This window comes from Lepidochelys kempii, chromosome 9, assembly GCF_965140285.1.
Source record: "Lepidochelys kempii isolate rLepKem1 chromosome 9, rLepKem1.hap1, whole genome shotgun sequence".
NCBI classification, from domain to species: Eukaryota; Metazoa; Chordata; order Testudines; family Cheloniidae; genus Lepidochelys; species Lepidochelys kempii.
Genome location: NC_136388.1, coordinates 34,464,943 through 34,484,130, shown reverse-complemented (window position 1 = coordinate 34,484,130; position 19,188 = coordinate 34,464,943). Strand labels below are relative to the sequence as shown.

The 19,188-nt window shown below is 44.0% G+C and overlaps 1 protein-coding gene across 11 annotated transcripts in view; it reads right to left on the bottom strand.

The window, feature by feature from the left end:
- SPHKAP (SPHK1 interactor, AKAP domain containing) overlaps positions 1-19,188 on the bottom strand; it is a 106,600-nt gene that overhangs the window by 51,850 nt on the left and 35,562 nt on the right. For 10 of the 11 annotated variants that reach the window (XM_073359839.2, XM_073359841.2, XM_073359848.2 and 7 more), the window contains one exon: positions 8,114-8,224. The exons of the other annotated variant lie outside the window; for it this stretch is intronic. In XM_073359839.2, coding sequence (XP_073215940.2) covers positions 8,114-8,224 — 111 coding nt within the window. The remainder of the gene's footprint in view (positions 1-8,113; positions 8,225-19,188) is intronic. 11 annotated transcript variants of the gene reach the window in all.

The window sequence follows — 19,188 nt, the reverse complement described above, 5'->3', positions numbered from 1 at the left end:
TTGGCAAGAGCTGATGAAAAAATACATCTGAAATTTGGTCCTAATTATATTTGAGAAGGTCCATAACTCAGATATCTTGGTGGGTTTATACCAACCATGGGTTGATATGTTAAAGACTGCCCTTATTTTAATGGCATGGCTGCATCTGTGAATCAACCAGAGTCCTGTCTCCATATTTCACAGCTTCAGCGACAGCTGTGACTGTTTTCTTCTCATTAAGGGTTATTCCTTTTGGTTTTGATGTAATTAATTGTCACTTATGATTTATACTTAAAGAAAATATGCCAATAAATATTTATGCCATGTGTGCCATCTGCTCCCTTTTGCTGTCCTGTATATAAAATATGTTAATAATTAGTTTAACACATTTCTGTTCACCTCACGCTGTAATTTATGTTATAGTGAGCCCTGTGGTTATGACAGCAGGAAATTATCATAGACCTGGGCAAGAGGTTTGTTTTGGAAGTAACATCAGGTTTCCCATTTCTTAAGGAACTAGATCTTGGTGCTTTATGAAAGTGACATCTTAAGATCCTGAGGGGGACATTGGCTGTACTGCTACACATAAACCTCCAAGCTCTTTGGAGCAGTATTTATAGCATTGCCAGAGATAGGCTCAATTCTTCCACTGATAGGTATGCAAGAACTGCTATTATTTTTACTGTGTGGTAAGTTAGGTGGGTGGATCACAGGGGATAAGAGAAGATGGCAGCTCCAGGTTGAAGACCAGAGGGTAACCAAACCAGATGTTAAAATCCAAAGTTTAGTGTCAGTCTCTTCTTTCCCCACAAAAAAGATTACCAAAAGAATTCTGGGCTCTGTATAAAAATGAGTGTAGCACTGGTTAGAAAGCGCTGACAAACAAATGTTTAGCAAGTGTACAAAGCCAATATAAAGACAGCAGTTAAATACGATGGTAGTTCCTTCTGAAAGCAAATGCATGCAAGATCAGTACATAAAGGAAGATCTTGACCCACAGACTTTAAGGTCAGAAGGGACTATCATGATCATCTAGTCTGACCTCCTGCACATTGCAGGCCACAGAACCTCACCTACTCACTCTTGTATTAGACCCGTAACCTCTGGCTGAGTTACTGAAGTCCTCAAATCATGATTTGAAGACTTCAAGTTACAGAGAATCTGCCATTTACCTATTGTATACCTGTAAGCGACCCGTGCCCCATGCTGCAGAGGAAGAGGAAGACCCCCCAGGATCTCTGTCAATCTGACCAGGGGGAAAATTCATTCCTGACCCCAAATATGGTGATCAGTTAGACTCTGAGCATGTGTGCAAGGGCAAGGCCCACCAGCCAGACACCTGGGAAAGAATTCTCTGTAGTAACTCAGAGCCCTCCCCATCTAGTGTCCCATCAGCAATTGGAGATATTTGCTGCTAGCAGTCACAGACAGGCTACATGCCATTGTAGGAGGTCTCATCATACCATCCCCTCCATAAATTTATCAAGCTCAGCCTTGAAGCCAGTTAGGTTTTTTGCCCCCACTGCTTCCCTTGGAAGGCTGTTCCAGAATGTCACTCCTCTAATGGTTAGAAACCTTCATCTAATTTCAAACCTAAACTTGTTGATGGCCAGTTTATATGCATTTGTTCTTGTGTCCACATTGCTGCTTAACTTAAATAACTCCTTTTCCTCCCTGGTGTTTATCTTTCTAGTATTTATAGAGAGCAATCATCTCTCCCCTTAGCCTTCTTTTGGTTAGGCTAAACAAGCCAAGCTCTTTGAGTCTTTGTTCATAAAGCAGGTTTCCCATTCCTTGAATTCTCCTAGTAGCCCTTCTCTGCATCTGTTCAAGTTTGAATTAATCTTTCTTAAACATGGGAGACCAGAATTGCACACAGTATTCCAGATGAGGTCTTTACCAGCGCTTTGTATAATGGTATTAACACTTCCCTTTGTGCTGCAGATGATTTTCCATATACTTTCAGCATAAAGTATAACTGGACCATGCATAAAGAAACACCAGAGATTTCAGTGAATCACTTAATCCACATAGAGCTACTGATTCACTGGAATCTCTGGTGTTTCTTTACACACCTTAAATTATATACAAACATGATGATTTAGTATACATAAACATTTTTTCAGCATCACTATCAGAGGGGTATATTTCTTCTGTTCCTAATGGCAAAAACTTGGATGAATTGAAAATTCACTCCCAAAAGAGTACTGCTAAACCATTTAAACTACACTGCCTACACCATCATGTAGTCTGTGTATTCAGTATATGTTGCAGAAAAATTGTTTCAGGAATGGTTACATTTTTAAACATTGTACTGAAACTGTTCCCACAACCCGCTACCTATAAAGCCAGGTATCTGAGTGACCTGTCTGATTGTATAGGTCTCAGAGGGAGCCATAAATACACTTAAAATTACCTTAAAAAGATCAGAGGAATCAGGGAGGAGGAGATGAGCTGGAATGGGTTTGGTGGTCCTATCTTCCCACGCCCATCATGGAGGGGTGAAGCCTCACCTTGCACCCCTTTAAGAGTGGCATGATCCCTGGCCGTCTAGGAGGCCCTTTGCTTCCCTACTGAGGCAGTGTGACAATGTCCTCCAAGACAGGACTGTGGTTTTATGCCACAACTGAGCCCTCAGCTGTTGGTTCCTATTCCTTGTCAAGATATAATTAAGGAATTGTCAAACTGAACAGTAAGATAGGGCTTAGGACTAAAAATACCCCTGCTAATTATGGCTTAGGTCTGGAAAACGAAGGCTGGATTTCAATTTGTGAAAGATATAATGCTGTTCTGTAAGATGCTCAAATAACCATGGGACTGAAAGGTAAAATAAACACACTCTCCTAATTCCCAGTCTAGATGCCCAATTGTAGGAGTAAAGCTGTACAAGTGCATAACGTTCAGGGCTGCCTAAACAGAGCTGCTACGAATTCTACAAATGCATAAAGTGGATTTTTCCCATTTTACCATGATCAAACTGTTAACTTTCATTTAAAAATATCACAACAAAATGGCTTCTTTAGCTATGAACCATATAGATTACATTTATGGATTTTTCTGAATGTTGCTGCTCAAAAGCATCCATAATATCTTTTACCATTCACATGTGTCTATGTACACACCTGAACTTATATACACACATGATGATGTAGTATATATAAACATTTTTTCAGCATCACTATCGGAGGGGTGTATTACTTCATCCCTAATGGCAAAAACTTGGATGAATTGAAAATGTACTCCCAAAAAGAGTACTGCTAAACCATTTAAACTGCCTACACCATCACGTAGTCTGTGAGTTCAGTATATGTTGCAGAAAAACTGCTTCAGGATTGGTTACATTTTTAAACGTTGTACTGAAACTGTTCCCACAACCCACTACCTATAAAGCCAGGTATCTGAATGTCCTGTCTGACCGTATAGGTCTCTGAAGGAGCCATAAATACTCTTTAAATGACCTTAAAAAGAGCTTTTCTATACATTGTGCCATGACTTTAAAGTTAGAAATGAGTGCGGGGGGAGGGGGTGGTATAGGGAAGCTGGGAAATGCTTCCAACCCCCTTTCTCAATGGTATACAGCTTCTGTTTCTAGTCCTGCAGGGCCAGAAAATACCTGACCTTAAATATACAGTGTTTTATGTCTAGAAAAGCAGTCCCTGGTCCAGGGCTTAATTTTACCTATACTGGAATCCTCTCACCCCCCATTGGAAAAACACATTGGCCTATGCTTGGAAAAAGAAGGGGAATATTTCTCAGGCAAGACAATTTAATGAATAAATAAATGGTACCTGTAGAAAGCCTCATTACTTCAAGTGGGAAAATCATGTGTGATTTATGCAGCTTATGATAAATGAGCGCTGATTAATCCTTTGCACAATAGCATCACATATCTTGTTTTACACCTCCACCTCCCTCTTTTTAAAAAAATATATTTAGAAATAATGTGGAGAGTTCTTAAAAATCCTGTTGAGATTCTTTTGTCTCCCTTTGGTAGTAAAGCCCTTAGATTCAAGAATCTAACTGTACAGGCCTTGAAGGTAAGAGAAAAATTCCGAGTAATGGTTTAGAAACCTCCAAAAAGTTTCCTAAAATGTCTTTCCTCTGCATAATGTTATGATATTAAGGTCCTATGTTTCAGGAGCTTCCAGGGCTAGAGGCAGCTTGCTTCCTTCTTAAAGATATGGGGGGGAGGGATAGCTCAGTGAGCATTGACTGGCTAAACCCAGAGTTGTGAGTTCAATCCTTGAGGGGGGCCATTTAGGGATCTGGGGCAAAAATTGGGGATTGGTCCTGCTTTGAGCAGGGGGTTGGACTAGATGACCTCCTGAGGTCCCTTCCAACCCTGAGATTCTATGATATAACAAACCAATCGCAGGTTCAACACTGAAAATTATCCACCCTAGCTCTGCAGTCAGTGTAATTTAAGTGGTGGAGGGAGAGAAGGAAACTCTTCAGGTTTCTGTTTCTAACCAGGGTTTGTTTGGAAACTGTTCCAATGTTGGTAATATTAGATGTAGTCCTGCAGAGGAAGATGGTAGAGTGGTCAAAGGTTTTTTGACAAATGCCCTTTATCAGATGGCTATCACCACCCCACAGAGGGAAAGAGATGTGTGGTTAAACAGAGCTCATTAATCTTTTCAAGTCAGCAACATTATAGACATTCTCATTAAAGTTCAGTATATTTTTATAGTAATTTGAGCTGCTCATTCACAAGATGCACCCAATGAATCCATATATTTTATTGTATGATGGCTTTTGACTAGTTCTTCATTCCTTGCCAAAAAATAAAGGCTTTCTGTAATTAGCTACACTTTCTAATTTACACTGCTAAAATTCAACATTATGGCAAAGCTACATATTACTTTATTTCTAATCCATTTGGAAACCACTACAAAACAAATCACTATTGATCAAGCTAGGTTTAATTTAGTGTCAGTGCTATTGTTCAAATTTTCTTTAAAGATGAAAGATTTTATATCAGGGGTGGGCAAATTTCCCGGCCAATGGGAGCTGCAAGGGGCAGTGCCTGCAGGCAAGGACAGCGCACAGAGCCCTCTCCCTCCTCTCCCCCAGGAGCCACATGGACTGGTGCCGGCTGCTTCCTGGAGCAGCGCAGGGTCAGGGCATGCAGGGACCCTGCCTTAGCCCCACTGCACCATGCGGCTGTCAATCCATAGTTCACCGTCCCCTGTTTTATATGAACTGCCACTACATCCTATTCTACAGGACCACAACAATAGACTTTAGCATGAAGTTATGTGAGGTAATTTATGTCCATTGGTTGTCTACCTGTCAGCTGAATGAAAAGTCACCATATAACCAGAGAATGGACAGCAGTGATATACTTCTAGCTGTGATTCCTGTACACACCAACTATTGTAGATGATCATAGTGAACAGATCCTCCAATGACTATCTACACACCTTGCTTGCTCTCAAATGGTTCGACCACTCATACAAGGTTCAAGTAAGGCAAGCCTGGATTTAGACAGGCAGCCTGCAGGTTGTTGCAGGTTCCATTTATTTTGCAATTGCACAAGCCTCCTACACAAATTTTCAAAGCAAATGATGGCTTGATGGAAACAAGCTTAAATGAGGGTACCTGGTACAGGGTATGCTAGGAATCAGCAGACCTCCTAAACACTGGTCCACACAAGAGTTCAAAATCTCTCATTTAGAGTAAGGAAGAAAAACCTTTGTGTGAAAGTTTTTTTTTAACCCACTTTAAAAAATAATGGGGTCCCACATACATCAGAAAGACCAATTCTGTTTAATCATTCTCGTTGTCTCTCTGTGAGCAGGAAGCCTGTCACAGTTTAGTTAAAAAGATTAATGTTAATGTACTTGCCAGCATATGTAGGGCAGCCACACATCTATTTTTATTTGTACTAACTGTGCTAATCCATAATGGGATGTGATGACAGCAACCAATATTCATGGAAGACAATTTTGAGATGAGCTGTGGGTATTAACAACCAGACACCATAGACCACAGACACCTAAAATGAAAACTCATTCATTCAAAGGAAAGTTGAATACTCAATAGGTAAAAATATTACCGTCTGCCTTTGGTAAAAGCAAACAATAACAAGAGTGTATTAAATACAAAAGACCATAGTGGTTTTACAGACACAAGCTGCATTCAGTGGGACATTGGAAGCTCCCACTAGGGCAAAGGCAGTGTGCTTAAAGCAGACACAGTACCGCTCAGAGCACTGGGAAGAGCAGCTTCTCCTCCCCTCTTTGCAAGAGGGTAGTACGTACTCTCTCCTAAGTAGGATCTACTCCACTGGTTAATGGAGGACATGGAGGAGGGCATCCTCATGTCTCTGTCCCACTCCCCAAGTCCTCCACTATTTTTGGAATGTCTGTCATGCCAGTGGCACAAGACGAGATTCTTTGCACTCCTTTGGCATGTGTGCTGGGATCATGCTCATTCCTTGCATCCAAGTGCAGTTTTGTTGTGTTCCCTTATCACACTGGTGAACCTCTGTAGGACCAAACACAATCTTGCTGAGGTAACTCAGTGGGGAGGGCACCTTAAACAAACACTATTACCGGTAATTTAAATTCTCTGTCCCACTTCAAAGTTTGAATACTAAGACAAAAACTTTGGAAAATGGTTGCCTAAAGTTAGGTACCCATACTTGGGCACCTAAATTAATTGCCTAACTTTAGGCAACAACATTTGAAACTCTGGCCTATGCTTTTTTAGGAGTATGTCAATCAGGTATATAAACAAAACTTCAATTCTGCTTATATCAGCATCATAACTAAAACATTTCAGTAGCAAGATTTAATGCCACCTTCTAAAATTTAAGCTGACCTAAGATTCTGGGCCATCACAGAAGTAAGCTTTTGCTTTTGTTTTCTAGCATTAACTATTGTATTTGAAAGAGCTTCTAAAATTAGGTATACACAATTTATCCCTCATGAGTATAAAGTTGTTTCCATGTCTAATAATAGTGAGGATTATTTAAAGGGTAGCTTTTTTTTTTTTTTGAACAATCAAGCCACAACTCAATGGAATTGCTTCCCCCCCCCTTCTCCGTTTTTCTTGCACAATGAATATCAGCTAGGCACCAAGATTCTACTATGCAGGCTGCAAAAGCTTCTTCTGTGCAGAGATGGGAGGGAAGGGGCAAGGGTCATGCCTCTATTCTATAGGGGACCTGTCATGCAGGGTGGGCAAGAGTATGCCATAAGAAGAACAGGGCAGGGCTGAAGGATCCTAATAGCCTCCTCCCAAGAAAGGAGGGGTTGGGGCATTGCAGAGTTTTGCAGCATCAAGGCTGCAGTAGCAACTTTGGTCAGTTGCACGTTTACACAAGAATTTGATGGGGTGTGTGCCTCAGAACAGCAGACTTACAATGAGTTTCTATTACTCAAAGGGGACAGCTACACAGCCAAAACAAAACAAAAAATGCAGGAGACAGTCTCAGAGCCTGGGTCAACTGCCTTGGGCATGTGCAGTGAAGGGGAGGCTCTCAGAGCCCAGGCTCCAGCCCGAGCGGGAAAGTCTACACTGCTATTTTTAGCCCTCTAGGGCATCCCAAGTCAGCTTCCCCACTCTATGTGACTTGCTGCTGCAGGGCTTTTTTTGCAGTGTGGACTTACCGTAAAATGGTATATTTCTTAGTGGCCAGTTCTGAGAGATGTTGAAAGCCTAGCTCCCCTTGACTGAAATGGGAGTTGAGGGAACTCAGTACCTTGCAGGATCAGACCCTTAGCATGGAATGGTTGAGAATGCAATATTGAGATGGAAATTTCATTTAAAACATGGAAGAATTCTCTGTATGCTTATTTTTTAGCTTTATCTTTCTGCTGTGGACTATGATGGTCCATATGATGACCAATATGATTGTCCTAAGTCTGTAGGCAAACTTCCAAAGTGATCTTTTCAGTGTCTATTGTATACAAATCTATGCCTGTATTCTTGCTTTGCCTGTTTATTTAACTGTCTTAATCCAGATTGAAGTTTAGGATTTCCAGTTTTAGATTAAGTAACTGATTACATATTTTTTCTGCTACCACGCAGTGATATTTTTTTAATGGCTGATTAATTTGTGCCTTCATTGAGACAACTCCCTTCCCTCACTTTTCCCCACATGGGTGTAACGCTTCTGTGTACTTACTGAAGCACATTTGTTTTCTGATTTGTCTTCCACAAAGCCAATTTGGCATGGTGTCCTCTGATTCTGTAGCCAGTAGTCAGTTGACTCTAGTAGACTGTTGCTGCAGAGAACCTGTTAAAATAGATGAATTTACTTAGTTCTAATTTGCTTGAAGTAATGGCCTGGATTTTCACCCTTTTAAGTAAATGGGAGTCTTGCTAGTGAGTTTCATTTGGGACAATATTGAGACTTTTGTTCCTTTTGGAAAAATATATACTTAATCAAAATGAGATTACAGAAATTTACACCTCCCTCAAAGTCGTATCATGTTCACTTCGGAAGTGAAGGCCTTGAAGATATTTGAAGATATTTTTTGACTATCAAACACCCACATTTTTACTGGAATACAGATGCGGGGGCTTTAAACTGGTGGACATGAATAGCAAAAAATGAATTTGAAAAAAAGGCCTTTAGAGGGAAGTAACATACCATTTTAATTCTACTGGCGGTCTCAGGGCTGGAGGCTGCCAGTGTACCATGCATATCATTTTCATATCTGAGTGCTCACTAGAGAAGTTGGAAGTAGTTAAGTATCATTTTAGTCAATATTGAACTCACTCCTGTGTTTGTTGAAGTCAGTGAGGGTTTTGCCATTGACTCCAATAAGACTAACGTGGTGTCTCCACCGAAGTGAGGTGACTGCTGCCACTGCCCTGTGGACTCTGCCTGCGCCTCTCGCAGTGCTAGAGTACAGGAGTCAATAGGAGAGTGCTTGGGGATCGATTTATTGCGTCTAAACTAGATGCAATAAATCGATCCCTGCCCACCAATCTGGCGGGTAGCGAAGACATACCCTAAGAGTTCCCCTTATGAGTTCAACACTGCATCCTTACTCAGACCCATGGTCCCCATTAGGAGTTTTGGCAAAGTAAAGACCAAGTTACTGTGCCTCTTCTTCCTATCTTTGCCCCGTCACTAAAGACCACTTCCAATGTTTGGCTTTGACTCTTTCTAGTCTACAATCTTACAAGGTGGGTGGTGCAGCCTCTAGAATTAATTTAATCCCTTATGTTGCTATTCCTTGACAAATCTGTGGAACACAATGTCCAACAGAGCCAAATAATCTTTTTGATAAAGAAATCTCTGCTATATTATGTATTTTCATTACTACAACAGATTTGCAAGCTATTACACTTAGCATAACAAAAAAGGGTATTTTCTTTCTGAATGTGGCATGACATAATTTATTGAAATGCCTCAGATTTGTAAGACTGAAATTGTTTTGAAACTGTGACTCACATTACACATGCTGATTGTGCCAAAGAATTGCACCAGTATGTGTTTAGGAGTATGTTCTCATTTGCTTCACACTTTGTGTGGGCCAAAATAGCTATATTTGAAAATAGGTGGACTGATACTGCAGTAAGCTTACTGGCCAGCTGCAGAAAGTATCCTAACATAAACTGGGGGAGTGGCTGAAAATCTGCGGGATCTCCAGTCACTCTTCCATGGAAAGGGAACAGAACAAACCACATGATACATGCTCCATCTAGGGAGAAAGAACGGTCCTGCAGCATGGGTCGTAGCCTGGGATGCACGAGAACTGAGTCCTATTTCTCACTCTGCCATAGCAAGTCTATGTTATCTTGGACAAGTCAATTAGTCGTTCTGTGCCTCAGTTCCCAATCTGTAAAATGGGGATAATAGCACTTTCCTACCTCCCATTCAGATATTTCAGTAATAGCAGACACAAAACTTCCTTGGGAAGATTGATCTCATGCTAGAGATACTGCACTCTTTATCCATACAGTACCTATGAGAACTTCCTGGCAACATAATAAAACTCTGTTTAAAAGGAAGGACTGGGATAACTGTTGTGAGCACTTGTTTTACATGGATACTCTGGATTTTATAGGTGAAATATAGGAGGAAATAGACACAAAACAACATAAAATTCATTAGCAAGAACATAAAGATATCACATGCACTGGAGAATTATCTCATGACAATTTTTCATATGTTCGTCATCTATGCACAGACTATACCATAAGTTGCCTAGCTCCATTTCTCCCACAGCACAGGAGGATGGTGGTGGCTTCTATCTGGGTAAACGCTGTTATTACTATTTAAAATAGGCTAGGATTTCTGAGTAGCAGGATGGATTAATTTGTTTGCCAATGCTTTAAATGTGGCCAGCCTGGCAAATAATAATGAGAAAGCAGGAGACTTTTCAATTACCTTTAAAAATGGGGCTGAATCGTTATTCTAGGCTACCACCACATTTCTGTTGTTATCAGTCCTGGAGATGCAGCACACAATACACAACCCAGGTAGATACATTTGCACCCTCTGGATTTGGGGCTGGTGCCTGCACTGCTCATGCTGCTCCACAAGATGGAGCGGTCAATCATCCTGGTGAGATGACCTGTGGGAACTCTCCTTTCATCCCTAGCTACACTCCTACAATGGTGCTTGTGAGGGGCCTGAGTACAGCTGTCTACAGCAGTTTTGCACACTGCTTGCACCCAGGAGTTCTCCCCAGCTGGCTGAGGTCCTTCCTCATCCTTTATATGCTGCTGCAGCAGAATACAGGGGCATAGTGTGGGAAGAATCCCTCACATAGAAAATGCCTATATTAGAGCATGCATGCAATTTCCTGCTCCATCAACCTGGTATACTTCCCCATCTGCAGATTTTTCCATGGAAAAGGATGATCTGGCCGTAATACTTTAACAAGGATTGGACAATTGCAGGAATAAGAATAGCAAGAACAGTGACACTAGCTATAAACCACCTTGTGTGGTTAATCATCTTCACCCTGTAGGGATATCAGAAAGCATTTTTGTGAAATGGATTTATGTTTCATTCTGATTTCTTACAATTCTTGCATAACACAAACTATGCACTAACTTCTCCTCACTCTTGTTTATGAAACAATGAAGTGCCATGTTTTAAAACCATACATTTACTACCATGTTTCAAGTAATCAAAATGCAAGTATCTTGCTTTATCACTGTGCTGGGATAAAATTATAAAACAGTGCTTGACTTTCAACCTTATTGGGTATGAACCTTGTGAATTCTGCTCTAATAATACACTTTCAGTGGGAAACAAGAGCTATCTCTGAGCTCTAATAGCTTCTGTCATTATTGTGTAGCCTTTTATATTGATGCCCCACTAAAGACAAAAAGAAGGTCGTAGGCAGGTACTGTACTACTGGATATGGTGAGTATGCTGTATATTTGTTTACAAAAAGTCACCTTGGAGAGAGTCAAAAGCAAGACTCGTCTCTGTGATGAACTGTGCTTATCTGTATTGCAAATACATCAATAATTCAATTACAAAAATCACTTGGTAACAAGCAATTCCAAATGATACTCAACTGACAACATTCACTAAGTGGCAACTAGAGGGTTGTCTTCATGTAGGCTGGGAGGTTTTTGGGACTATGCTTTGCTTAAGTAAAATGTCCCCTCCATATGTTGTGAATGGTCCCTGGAATGCTTTCCATGTGTCTGCAACAGCCTCACTGAAGTAGTCTTGGGCAGTATGACACCACGCTACCAGAACTCCTACCTGTGGCCAATATCATGCACTTGTTAGCAAGCAGGCAGCCTGTTGCACCCACATGGAGCCCCAGTGACTTCAGGGGGGCTCTGCATGGGGGCAGCACGGAGGACACATGCTCTTAATTGATATTGGCCTATAGTAGCTACTGTCCACTGAGAAGACTCCACTTACTTGTTTGACTCAGGGGCAGATAGAGGGGAGGAATAAATACAAAACTGCCTCTGATAACTAGACTCTGAGAGCCAAATTCAGTTCTTTATGTGAGCCCGGGCAACCCCACTGAGAGACTGAGTGGTTGTTGTTATTCACCTCCATTTTACTGAAGAGAGTATTAGTCTTCCTTGTGCTCAGTGCTGTATACTGTGGCTATGATGTGGTCACAATCTCAAGGATGTTACATTTTAAATTAGATGATACAATTAAAACCTTCTGAGCCTGATTCTCCATTGCTTTTCTTGCACTCTGGATAGTCACTTGCATACACATAGCACATGCTTAGCAGGTGTAAAATGCTCCCATTCTGAATTTGGTAACAGTCTGTCTCCTTCACACAGCTGTAAACGATTACACTAGATGTAAGGCACTGGGGTCGGGGGTATGTACAGGCTTTATAGACTGCTCCTTCAAGGTGCAAATGCTGATTTTACATTTGAAGACTGGACACTATATTTAGCAATCCAGTCAAGTTCTTCAGGAAAAAATATATTTACATAAAAGGTTCCTGGCTACCAAAACACAGGGATATTAACTTCACCCTTTCCATTTGATATTGGTTTATGAAAACAACAGATAACACTTCCTCATGTTTTTAGCAGAGAGAAGAGCGTAAAGTAAGAGCTACCTCTATGGCAAAAGAGGCCAAATAGTTGGGAGTCTTTGGTCTGTCCAGGAAAGGGGAATGAAGAAGTAAGTGTGTCCAAACTTCACAAGAAATCCTGGCCTTCAAAATACCTATACCTGAAGTATAAGGAATCTTAAATCCATAGAGAAACTTTCCTTGTGCCCTCTAAGGCCACTTTTTCTGGGATAGAGTCACAGAAAGCAGATATCCTTCCCTAATATCAAAAAGTGGTCGGTCTGCTTTTCCAAAATACAGATTTCTACAGAAAAGCAAAGAAAATAAATTGGATAAAATAATAATGGCCACAAGCAGCAGAATATGTGTGAGATTAGGAAAATACAAGGGGGAGGTCGGGAAGAAAATTGATTGGCATGACAAGACAATAGATAAGAGGGTAAAAAAAGTTTAACTACATTTATGGGCAATTACGAATGGTCCAGTAACTAACTAGGAACACAGGAACGGCCAAAATGGATCAGATCTAAGGTTCATTTAGTCCACTACCCTGTCTCTAAGGGTATGTCTACACTACGGAATAAGGTCGAATTTATAGAAGTCGGTTTTTTAGAAATCGGTTTTATATATTCGAGTGTGTGTGTCCCCACAGAAAATGCTCTAAGTGCATTAAGTGCATTAACTCGGCGGAGTGCTTCCACAGTACCGAGGCTAGAGTCAACTTCCGGAGCGTTGCACTGTGGATAGCTATCCCACAGTTCCCGCAGTCTCCGCTGCCCATTGGAATTCTGGGTTGAGATCCCAATGTCTGATGGGGCTAAAACATTGTCGTGGGTGGTTCTGGGTACATATCGTCAGGCCCCCCTTCCCTCCCTCCCTCCGTGAAAGCAAGGGCAGACAATCGTTTCGTGCCTTTTTTCCTGAGTTACCTGTGCAGACGCCATACCACGGCAAGCATGGAGCCCGCTCAGCTCACTGTCACGGTATGTCTCCTGGGTGCTGGCAGACGCGGTACTGCATTGCTACACAGTAGCAGCAACCCATTGCCTTCTGGCAGCAGACGGTGCAGTACGACTGGTAGCCGTTCTCGTTGTGTCCGAGGTGCTCCTGGCCACGTCGGCTGGGAGCGCCTGGGCAGACATGGGCGCGGGACTAAATTTGGAGTGACTTGACCAGGTCATTCTCTTTAGTTCTGCAGTCAGTCCTATTGAACCGTCTTATGGTGAGCAGGCAGGCGATATGGATTGCTAGCAGTCGTACTGTACCATCTTCTGCCGGGCAGGCAAGAGATGAGGATGGCTAGCAGTCGTACTGTACCATCTTCTGCCGAGCAGCCATGAGATGTGGATGGCATGCAGTCCTTCTGCACCGTCTGCTGCCAGCCAAAGATGTAAAAGATAGATGGAGTGGATCAAAACAAAAAATAGACCAGATTTGTTTTGTATTCATTTGCTTCCCTCCCCCCCCCCCGTCTAGGGGACTCATTCCTCTAGGTCACACTGCAGTCACTCACAGAGAAAGTGCAGCGAGGTAAATCTAGCTATGTATCAATCAGAGACCAGGCTAACCTCCTTGTTCCAATAAGAACAATAACTTAGGTGCACCATTTCTTATTGGAACCCTCCGTGAAGTCCTGCCTGAAATACTCCTTGATGTAAAGCCACCTCCTTTGTTAATTTTAGCTCCCTGAAGCCAACCCTGTAAGCCGTGTCCTCAGTCGCCCCTCCCTGCGTCAGAGCAACGGCAAACAATCGTGCATCTGAGTTGAGAGTGCTGTCCAGAGCAGTCACAATGGAGCACTCTGATGGGGCTAAAACATTGTCGCGGGTGGTTCTGGGTACATATTGTCAGGCCCCCATTCCCTCCCTCCCTCCGTGAAAGCAAGGGCAGACAATCGTTTCGCGCCTTTTTTCCTGAGTTACCTGTGCAGACGCCATAACACGGCAAGCATGGATCCCGCTCAGCCTCACTGTCACCGTATGTCTCCTGGGTGCTGGCAGACGCGGTACGGCATTGCTACACAGTAGCAGCAACCCATTGCCTTCTGGCAGCAGATGGTACAGTATGACTGGTAGCCGTCCTCATCATGTCCGAGGTGCTCCTGGCCACGTCGGCTGGGAGCGCCTGGGCAGACATTGGTGCAGGGACTAAATTTGGAGTGACTTGATCAGGTCATTCTCTTTAGTCCCGCAGTCAGTCCGATTGAACTGTCTTATGGTGAGCAGGCAGGTGATACGGATTGCTAGCAGTCCTATTGCATCATCTTCTGCCGGGCAGGCAAGAGATGAGGATGGCTAGCAGTCCTACTGCACCGTCTGCTGCCAGCCAAAGATGTAAAAGATAGATGGAGTGGATCAAAACAAGAAACAGACCAGATTTGTTTTGTACTCATTTGCCTCCTCCCCTGTCTAGGGGACTCATTCCTCTAGGTCACACTGCAGTCACTCACAGAGAAGGTGCAGCGAGGTAAATCTAGCCATGTATCAATCAAAGGCCAGGCTAACCTCCTTGTTCCAATAAGAACAATAACTTAGGTGCACCATTTCTTATTGGAACCCTCTGTGAAGTCCTGCCTGAAATACTCCTTGATGTAAAGCCACCTCCTTTGTTGATTTTAGCTCCCTGAAGCCAATCCTGTAAACCGTGTCGTCAGTCGCCCCTCCCTCCGTCAGAGCTGGACGTGCCTTTTTTCTGTGCGGACGCCATACCAAGGCAAGCATGGAGGCCGCTCAGCTCACTTTGGCAATTAGGAGCACATTAAACACCACACGCATTATCCAGCAGTATATGCAGCACCAGAACCTGGCAGAGCGATACCGGGCGAGGAGGCGACGTCAGCGCGGTCACGTGAGTGATCAGGACATGGACACAGATTTCTCTGAAAGCATGGGCCCTGCCAATGCATGCATCATGGTGCTAATGGGGCAGGTTCATGCTGTGGAACGCCGATTCTGGGCTCGGGAAACAAGCACAGACTGGTGGGACCGCATAGTGTTGCGGGTCTGGGACGATTCCCAGTGGCTGTGAAACTTTCGCATGCGTAAGGGCACTTTCATGGAACTTTGTGACTTGCTTTCCCCTGCCCTGAGGCGCATGAATACCAAGATGAGAGCAGCCCTCACAGTTGAGATGCGAGTGGCGATAGCCCTGTGGAAGCTTGCAACGCCAGACAGCTACCGGTCAGTTGGGAATCAATCTGGAGTGGGCAAATCTACTGTGGGGGCTGCTGTGATGCAAGTAGCCCACGCAATCAAAGATCTGCTGCTATCAAGGGTAGTGACTCTGGGAAATGTGCAGGTCATAGTGGATGGCTTTGCTGCAATGGGATTCCCTAACTGTGGTGGGGCCATAGACGGAACCCATATCCCTATCTTGGCACCGGAGCACCAAGCCGCCGAGTACATAAACCGCAAGGGGTACTTTTCAATAGTGCTGCAAGCTCTGGTGGATCACAAGGGACGTTTCACCAACATCAACGTGGGATGGCCGGGAAAGGTACATGATGCTCGCATCTTCAGGAACTCTGCTCTGTTTCAAAAGCTGCAGGAAGGGGCTTTATTCCCAGACCAGAAGATAACTGTTGGGGATGTTGAAATGCCTATATGTATCCTTGGGGACCCAGCCTACCCCTTAATGCCATGGCTCATGAAGCCGTACACAGGCAGCCTGGACAGTAGTCAGGAGCTGTTCAACTACAGGCTGAGCAAGTGCAGAATGGTGGTAGAATGTGCATTTGGATGTTTAAAGGCGCGCTGGCGCAGTTTACTGACTCGCTTAGACCTCAGCAAAACCAATATTCCCACTGTTATTACTGCTTGCCGTGTGCTCCACAATATCTGTGAGAGTAAGGGGGAGACGTTTATGGCGGGGTGGGAGGTTGAGGCAAATTGCCTGGCTGCTGGTTACGCGCAGCCAGACACCAGGGTGGTTAGAAGAGCACAGGAGGGCGCGGTACGCCTCAGAGAAGCTTTGAAAACCAGTTTCATGACTGGCCAGGCTACGGTGTGAAAGTTCTGTTTGTTTCTCCTTGATGAAACCCCCCCGTCCCTTGGTTCACTCTACTTCCCTGCAAGCTAACCACCCGCCCCTCCTCCCTTCAATCACCGCTTGCAGAGGCAATAAAGTCATTGTTGCTTCACATTCATGCATTCTTTATTCATTCATCACACAAATAGGGGGATGACTACCAAGGTAGCCCAGGAGGGGTGGTGGAGGAGGGAAGGAAAATGCCACACAGCACTTTAAAAGTTTACAACTTTAAAATTTATTGAATGCCAGCCTTCTTTTTTTTGGGCAATCCTCTGTGGCGGAGTGGCTGGTTGGCCAGTGGCCCCCCCACTGCATTCTTGGGCATCTGGGTGTGGAGGCTATGAAACTTGGGGAGGAGGGTGGTTGGTTACACAGGGGCTGTAGTGGCAGTCTGTGCTCCATCTGCCTTTGCTGCAGCTCAACCATACACTGGAGCATACTGGTTTGGTCCTCCAGCAGCCTCAGCATTGAATCCTGCCTCCTCTCATCACGCTGCCGCCACATTTGAGCTTCAGCCCTGTCTTCAGCCCGCCACTTACGCTCTTCAGCCCGCCACTTACTCTCTTCAGCCCGCCACCTCTCCTCCCGGTCATTTTGTGCTTTCCTGCACTCTGACATTATTTGCCTCCACGCATTCGTCTGTGCTCTGTCTGTGCGGGAGGACAGCATGAGCTCGGAGAACATTTCATCTCGAGTGCATTTTTTTTTCTTTCTAAGCTTCACTAGCCTCTGGGAAGGAGAAGATCCTGTGATCATTGAAACACATGCAGCTGGTGGAGAAAAAAAAAGGGACAGCGGTATTTAAAAAGACACATTTTATAAAACAGTGGCTACACTCTTTCAGGGTAAACCTTGCTGTTAACATTACATACATAGCACATGTGCTTTCGTTACAAGGTCGCATTTTGCCTCCCCCCACCGCGTGGCTACCCCCTCAACCTTCCCCCCTCCCTGTGGCTAACAGCGGGGAACATTTCTGTTTAGCCACAGGCAAACAGCCCAGCAGGAATGGGCTCCTCTGAGTGTCCCCTGAAGAAAAGCACTCTATTTCAACCAGGTGACCATGAATTATATCTCACTCTCCTGAGGATAACACAGAGACATAAAGAACGGATGTTGTTTGAACGCCAGCAAACATACACTGCAATGCTTTGTTGTACAATGATTCCCGAGTACGTGTTACTGGCCTGGACTGGTAAAGTGTCCTACCATGAAGGACGCAATAAGGCTGCCCTCCCCAGAAACCTTTTGCAAAGGCTTTGGGAGTACATCCAGGAGAGCCGCGAATGCCAGGGCAAAGTAATCCTTTCACATGCTTGCTTTTAAACCATGTATAGTATTTTAAAAGGTACACTCACCGGAGGTCCCTTCTCCGCCTGCTGGGTCCAGGAGGCAGCCTTGGGTGGGTTCGGGGGGTACTGGTTCCAGGTCCAGGGTGAGAAACAGTTCCTGGCTGTTGGGAAAACCGGTTTCTCCGCTTGCTTGCTGTGAGCTGTCTACAACCTCCTCATCATCATCATCTTCTTCGTCCCCAAAACCTGCTTCCGTATTGCCTCCATCTCCATTGAAGGAGTCAAACAACACGGCTGGGGTAGTGGTGGCTGAACCCCCTAAAATGGCATGCAGCTCATCATAGAAGCGGCATGTCTGGGGCTCTGACCCGGAGCGGCCGTTCGCCTCTCTGGTTTTCTGGTAGGCTTGCCTCAGCTCCTTCAGTTTCACGCGGCACTGCTTCGGGTCCCTGTTATGGCCTCTGTCCTTCATGCCCTGGGAGATTTTGACAAAGGTTTTGGCATTTCGAAACGGAGTTCTGATAGCACGGATTCCTCTCCCCATACAGCGATCAGATCCCGTACCTCCCGTTCGGTCCATGCTGGAGCTCTTTTGCGATTCTGGGACTCCATCATGGTCACCTCTGCTGATGAGTTCTGCATGGTCACCTGCAGCTTGCCACGCTGGCCAAACAGGAAATGAGATTCAAAAGTTCGCGGTTCTTTTCCTGTCTACTTGGCCAGTGCATCTGAGTTGAGAGTGCTGTCCAGAGCGGTCACAATGGAGCACTCTGAGATAGCTCCCGGAGGCCAATACCGTCGAATTGTGTCCACAGTACCCCAAATTTGAGCCGGCAAGGCTGATTTAAGCGCTAATCCACTTGTCAGGGGTGGAGTAAGGAAATAGATTTTAAGAGCCCTTTAAGTCGAAATAAAGGGCTTCATCGTGTGGACGGGTGCAGGTTTACATCGATTTAATGCTGCTAAATTCGACCTAAAGTCCTAGTGTAGACCAGGGCTGACAGTGGCCAACACCAGATTATTCAGAGGAAGATGTGAAATAATTTTCTCCCACATTAGGTCTCATCCTGATTTCTAAGAGAGATTGGCTTAAAGCCTCAAGCACAAGGCTAAATGTCCTTCCAAAATGTGAAATAATTAATTATGACAACTTTGGATAGTCTTTATCCATATAAATGTCCAATCCTTTTTCTGAATCTTAAATTCTTGGCCTCAACAATTCCTGTGGCAATAAGCACCACAGTTCAATTACAAGATATAACTAGAAATAGAATGAGGATGGTGGGACTAAGCGATGCAAAGAAAAGGAACATGTTAATCTGCCTAGAGCCCAGAACTACTATTCAATGGCAGACGTGAGAATTCACTACGTCAAAATATTTACTGAGAAAAGAAAATTGTGCAAACCA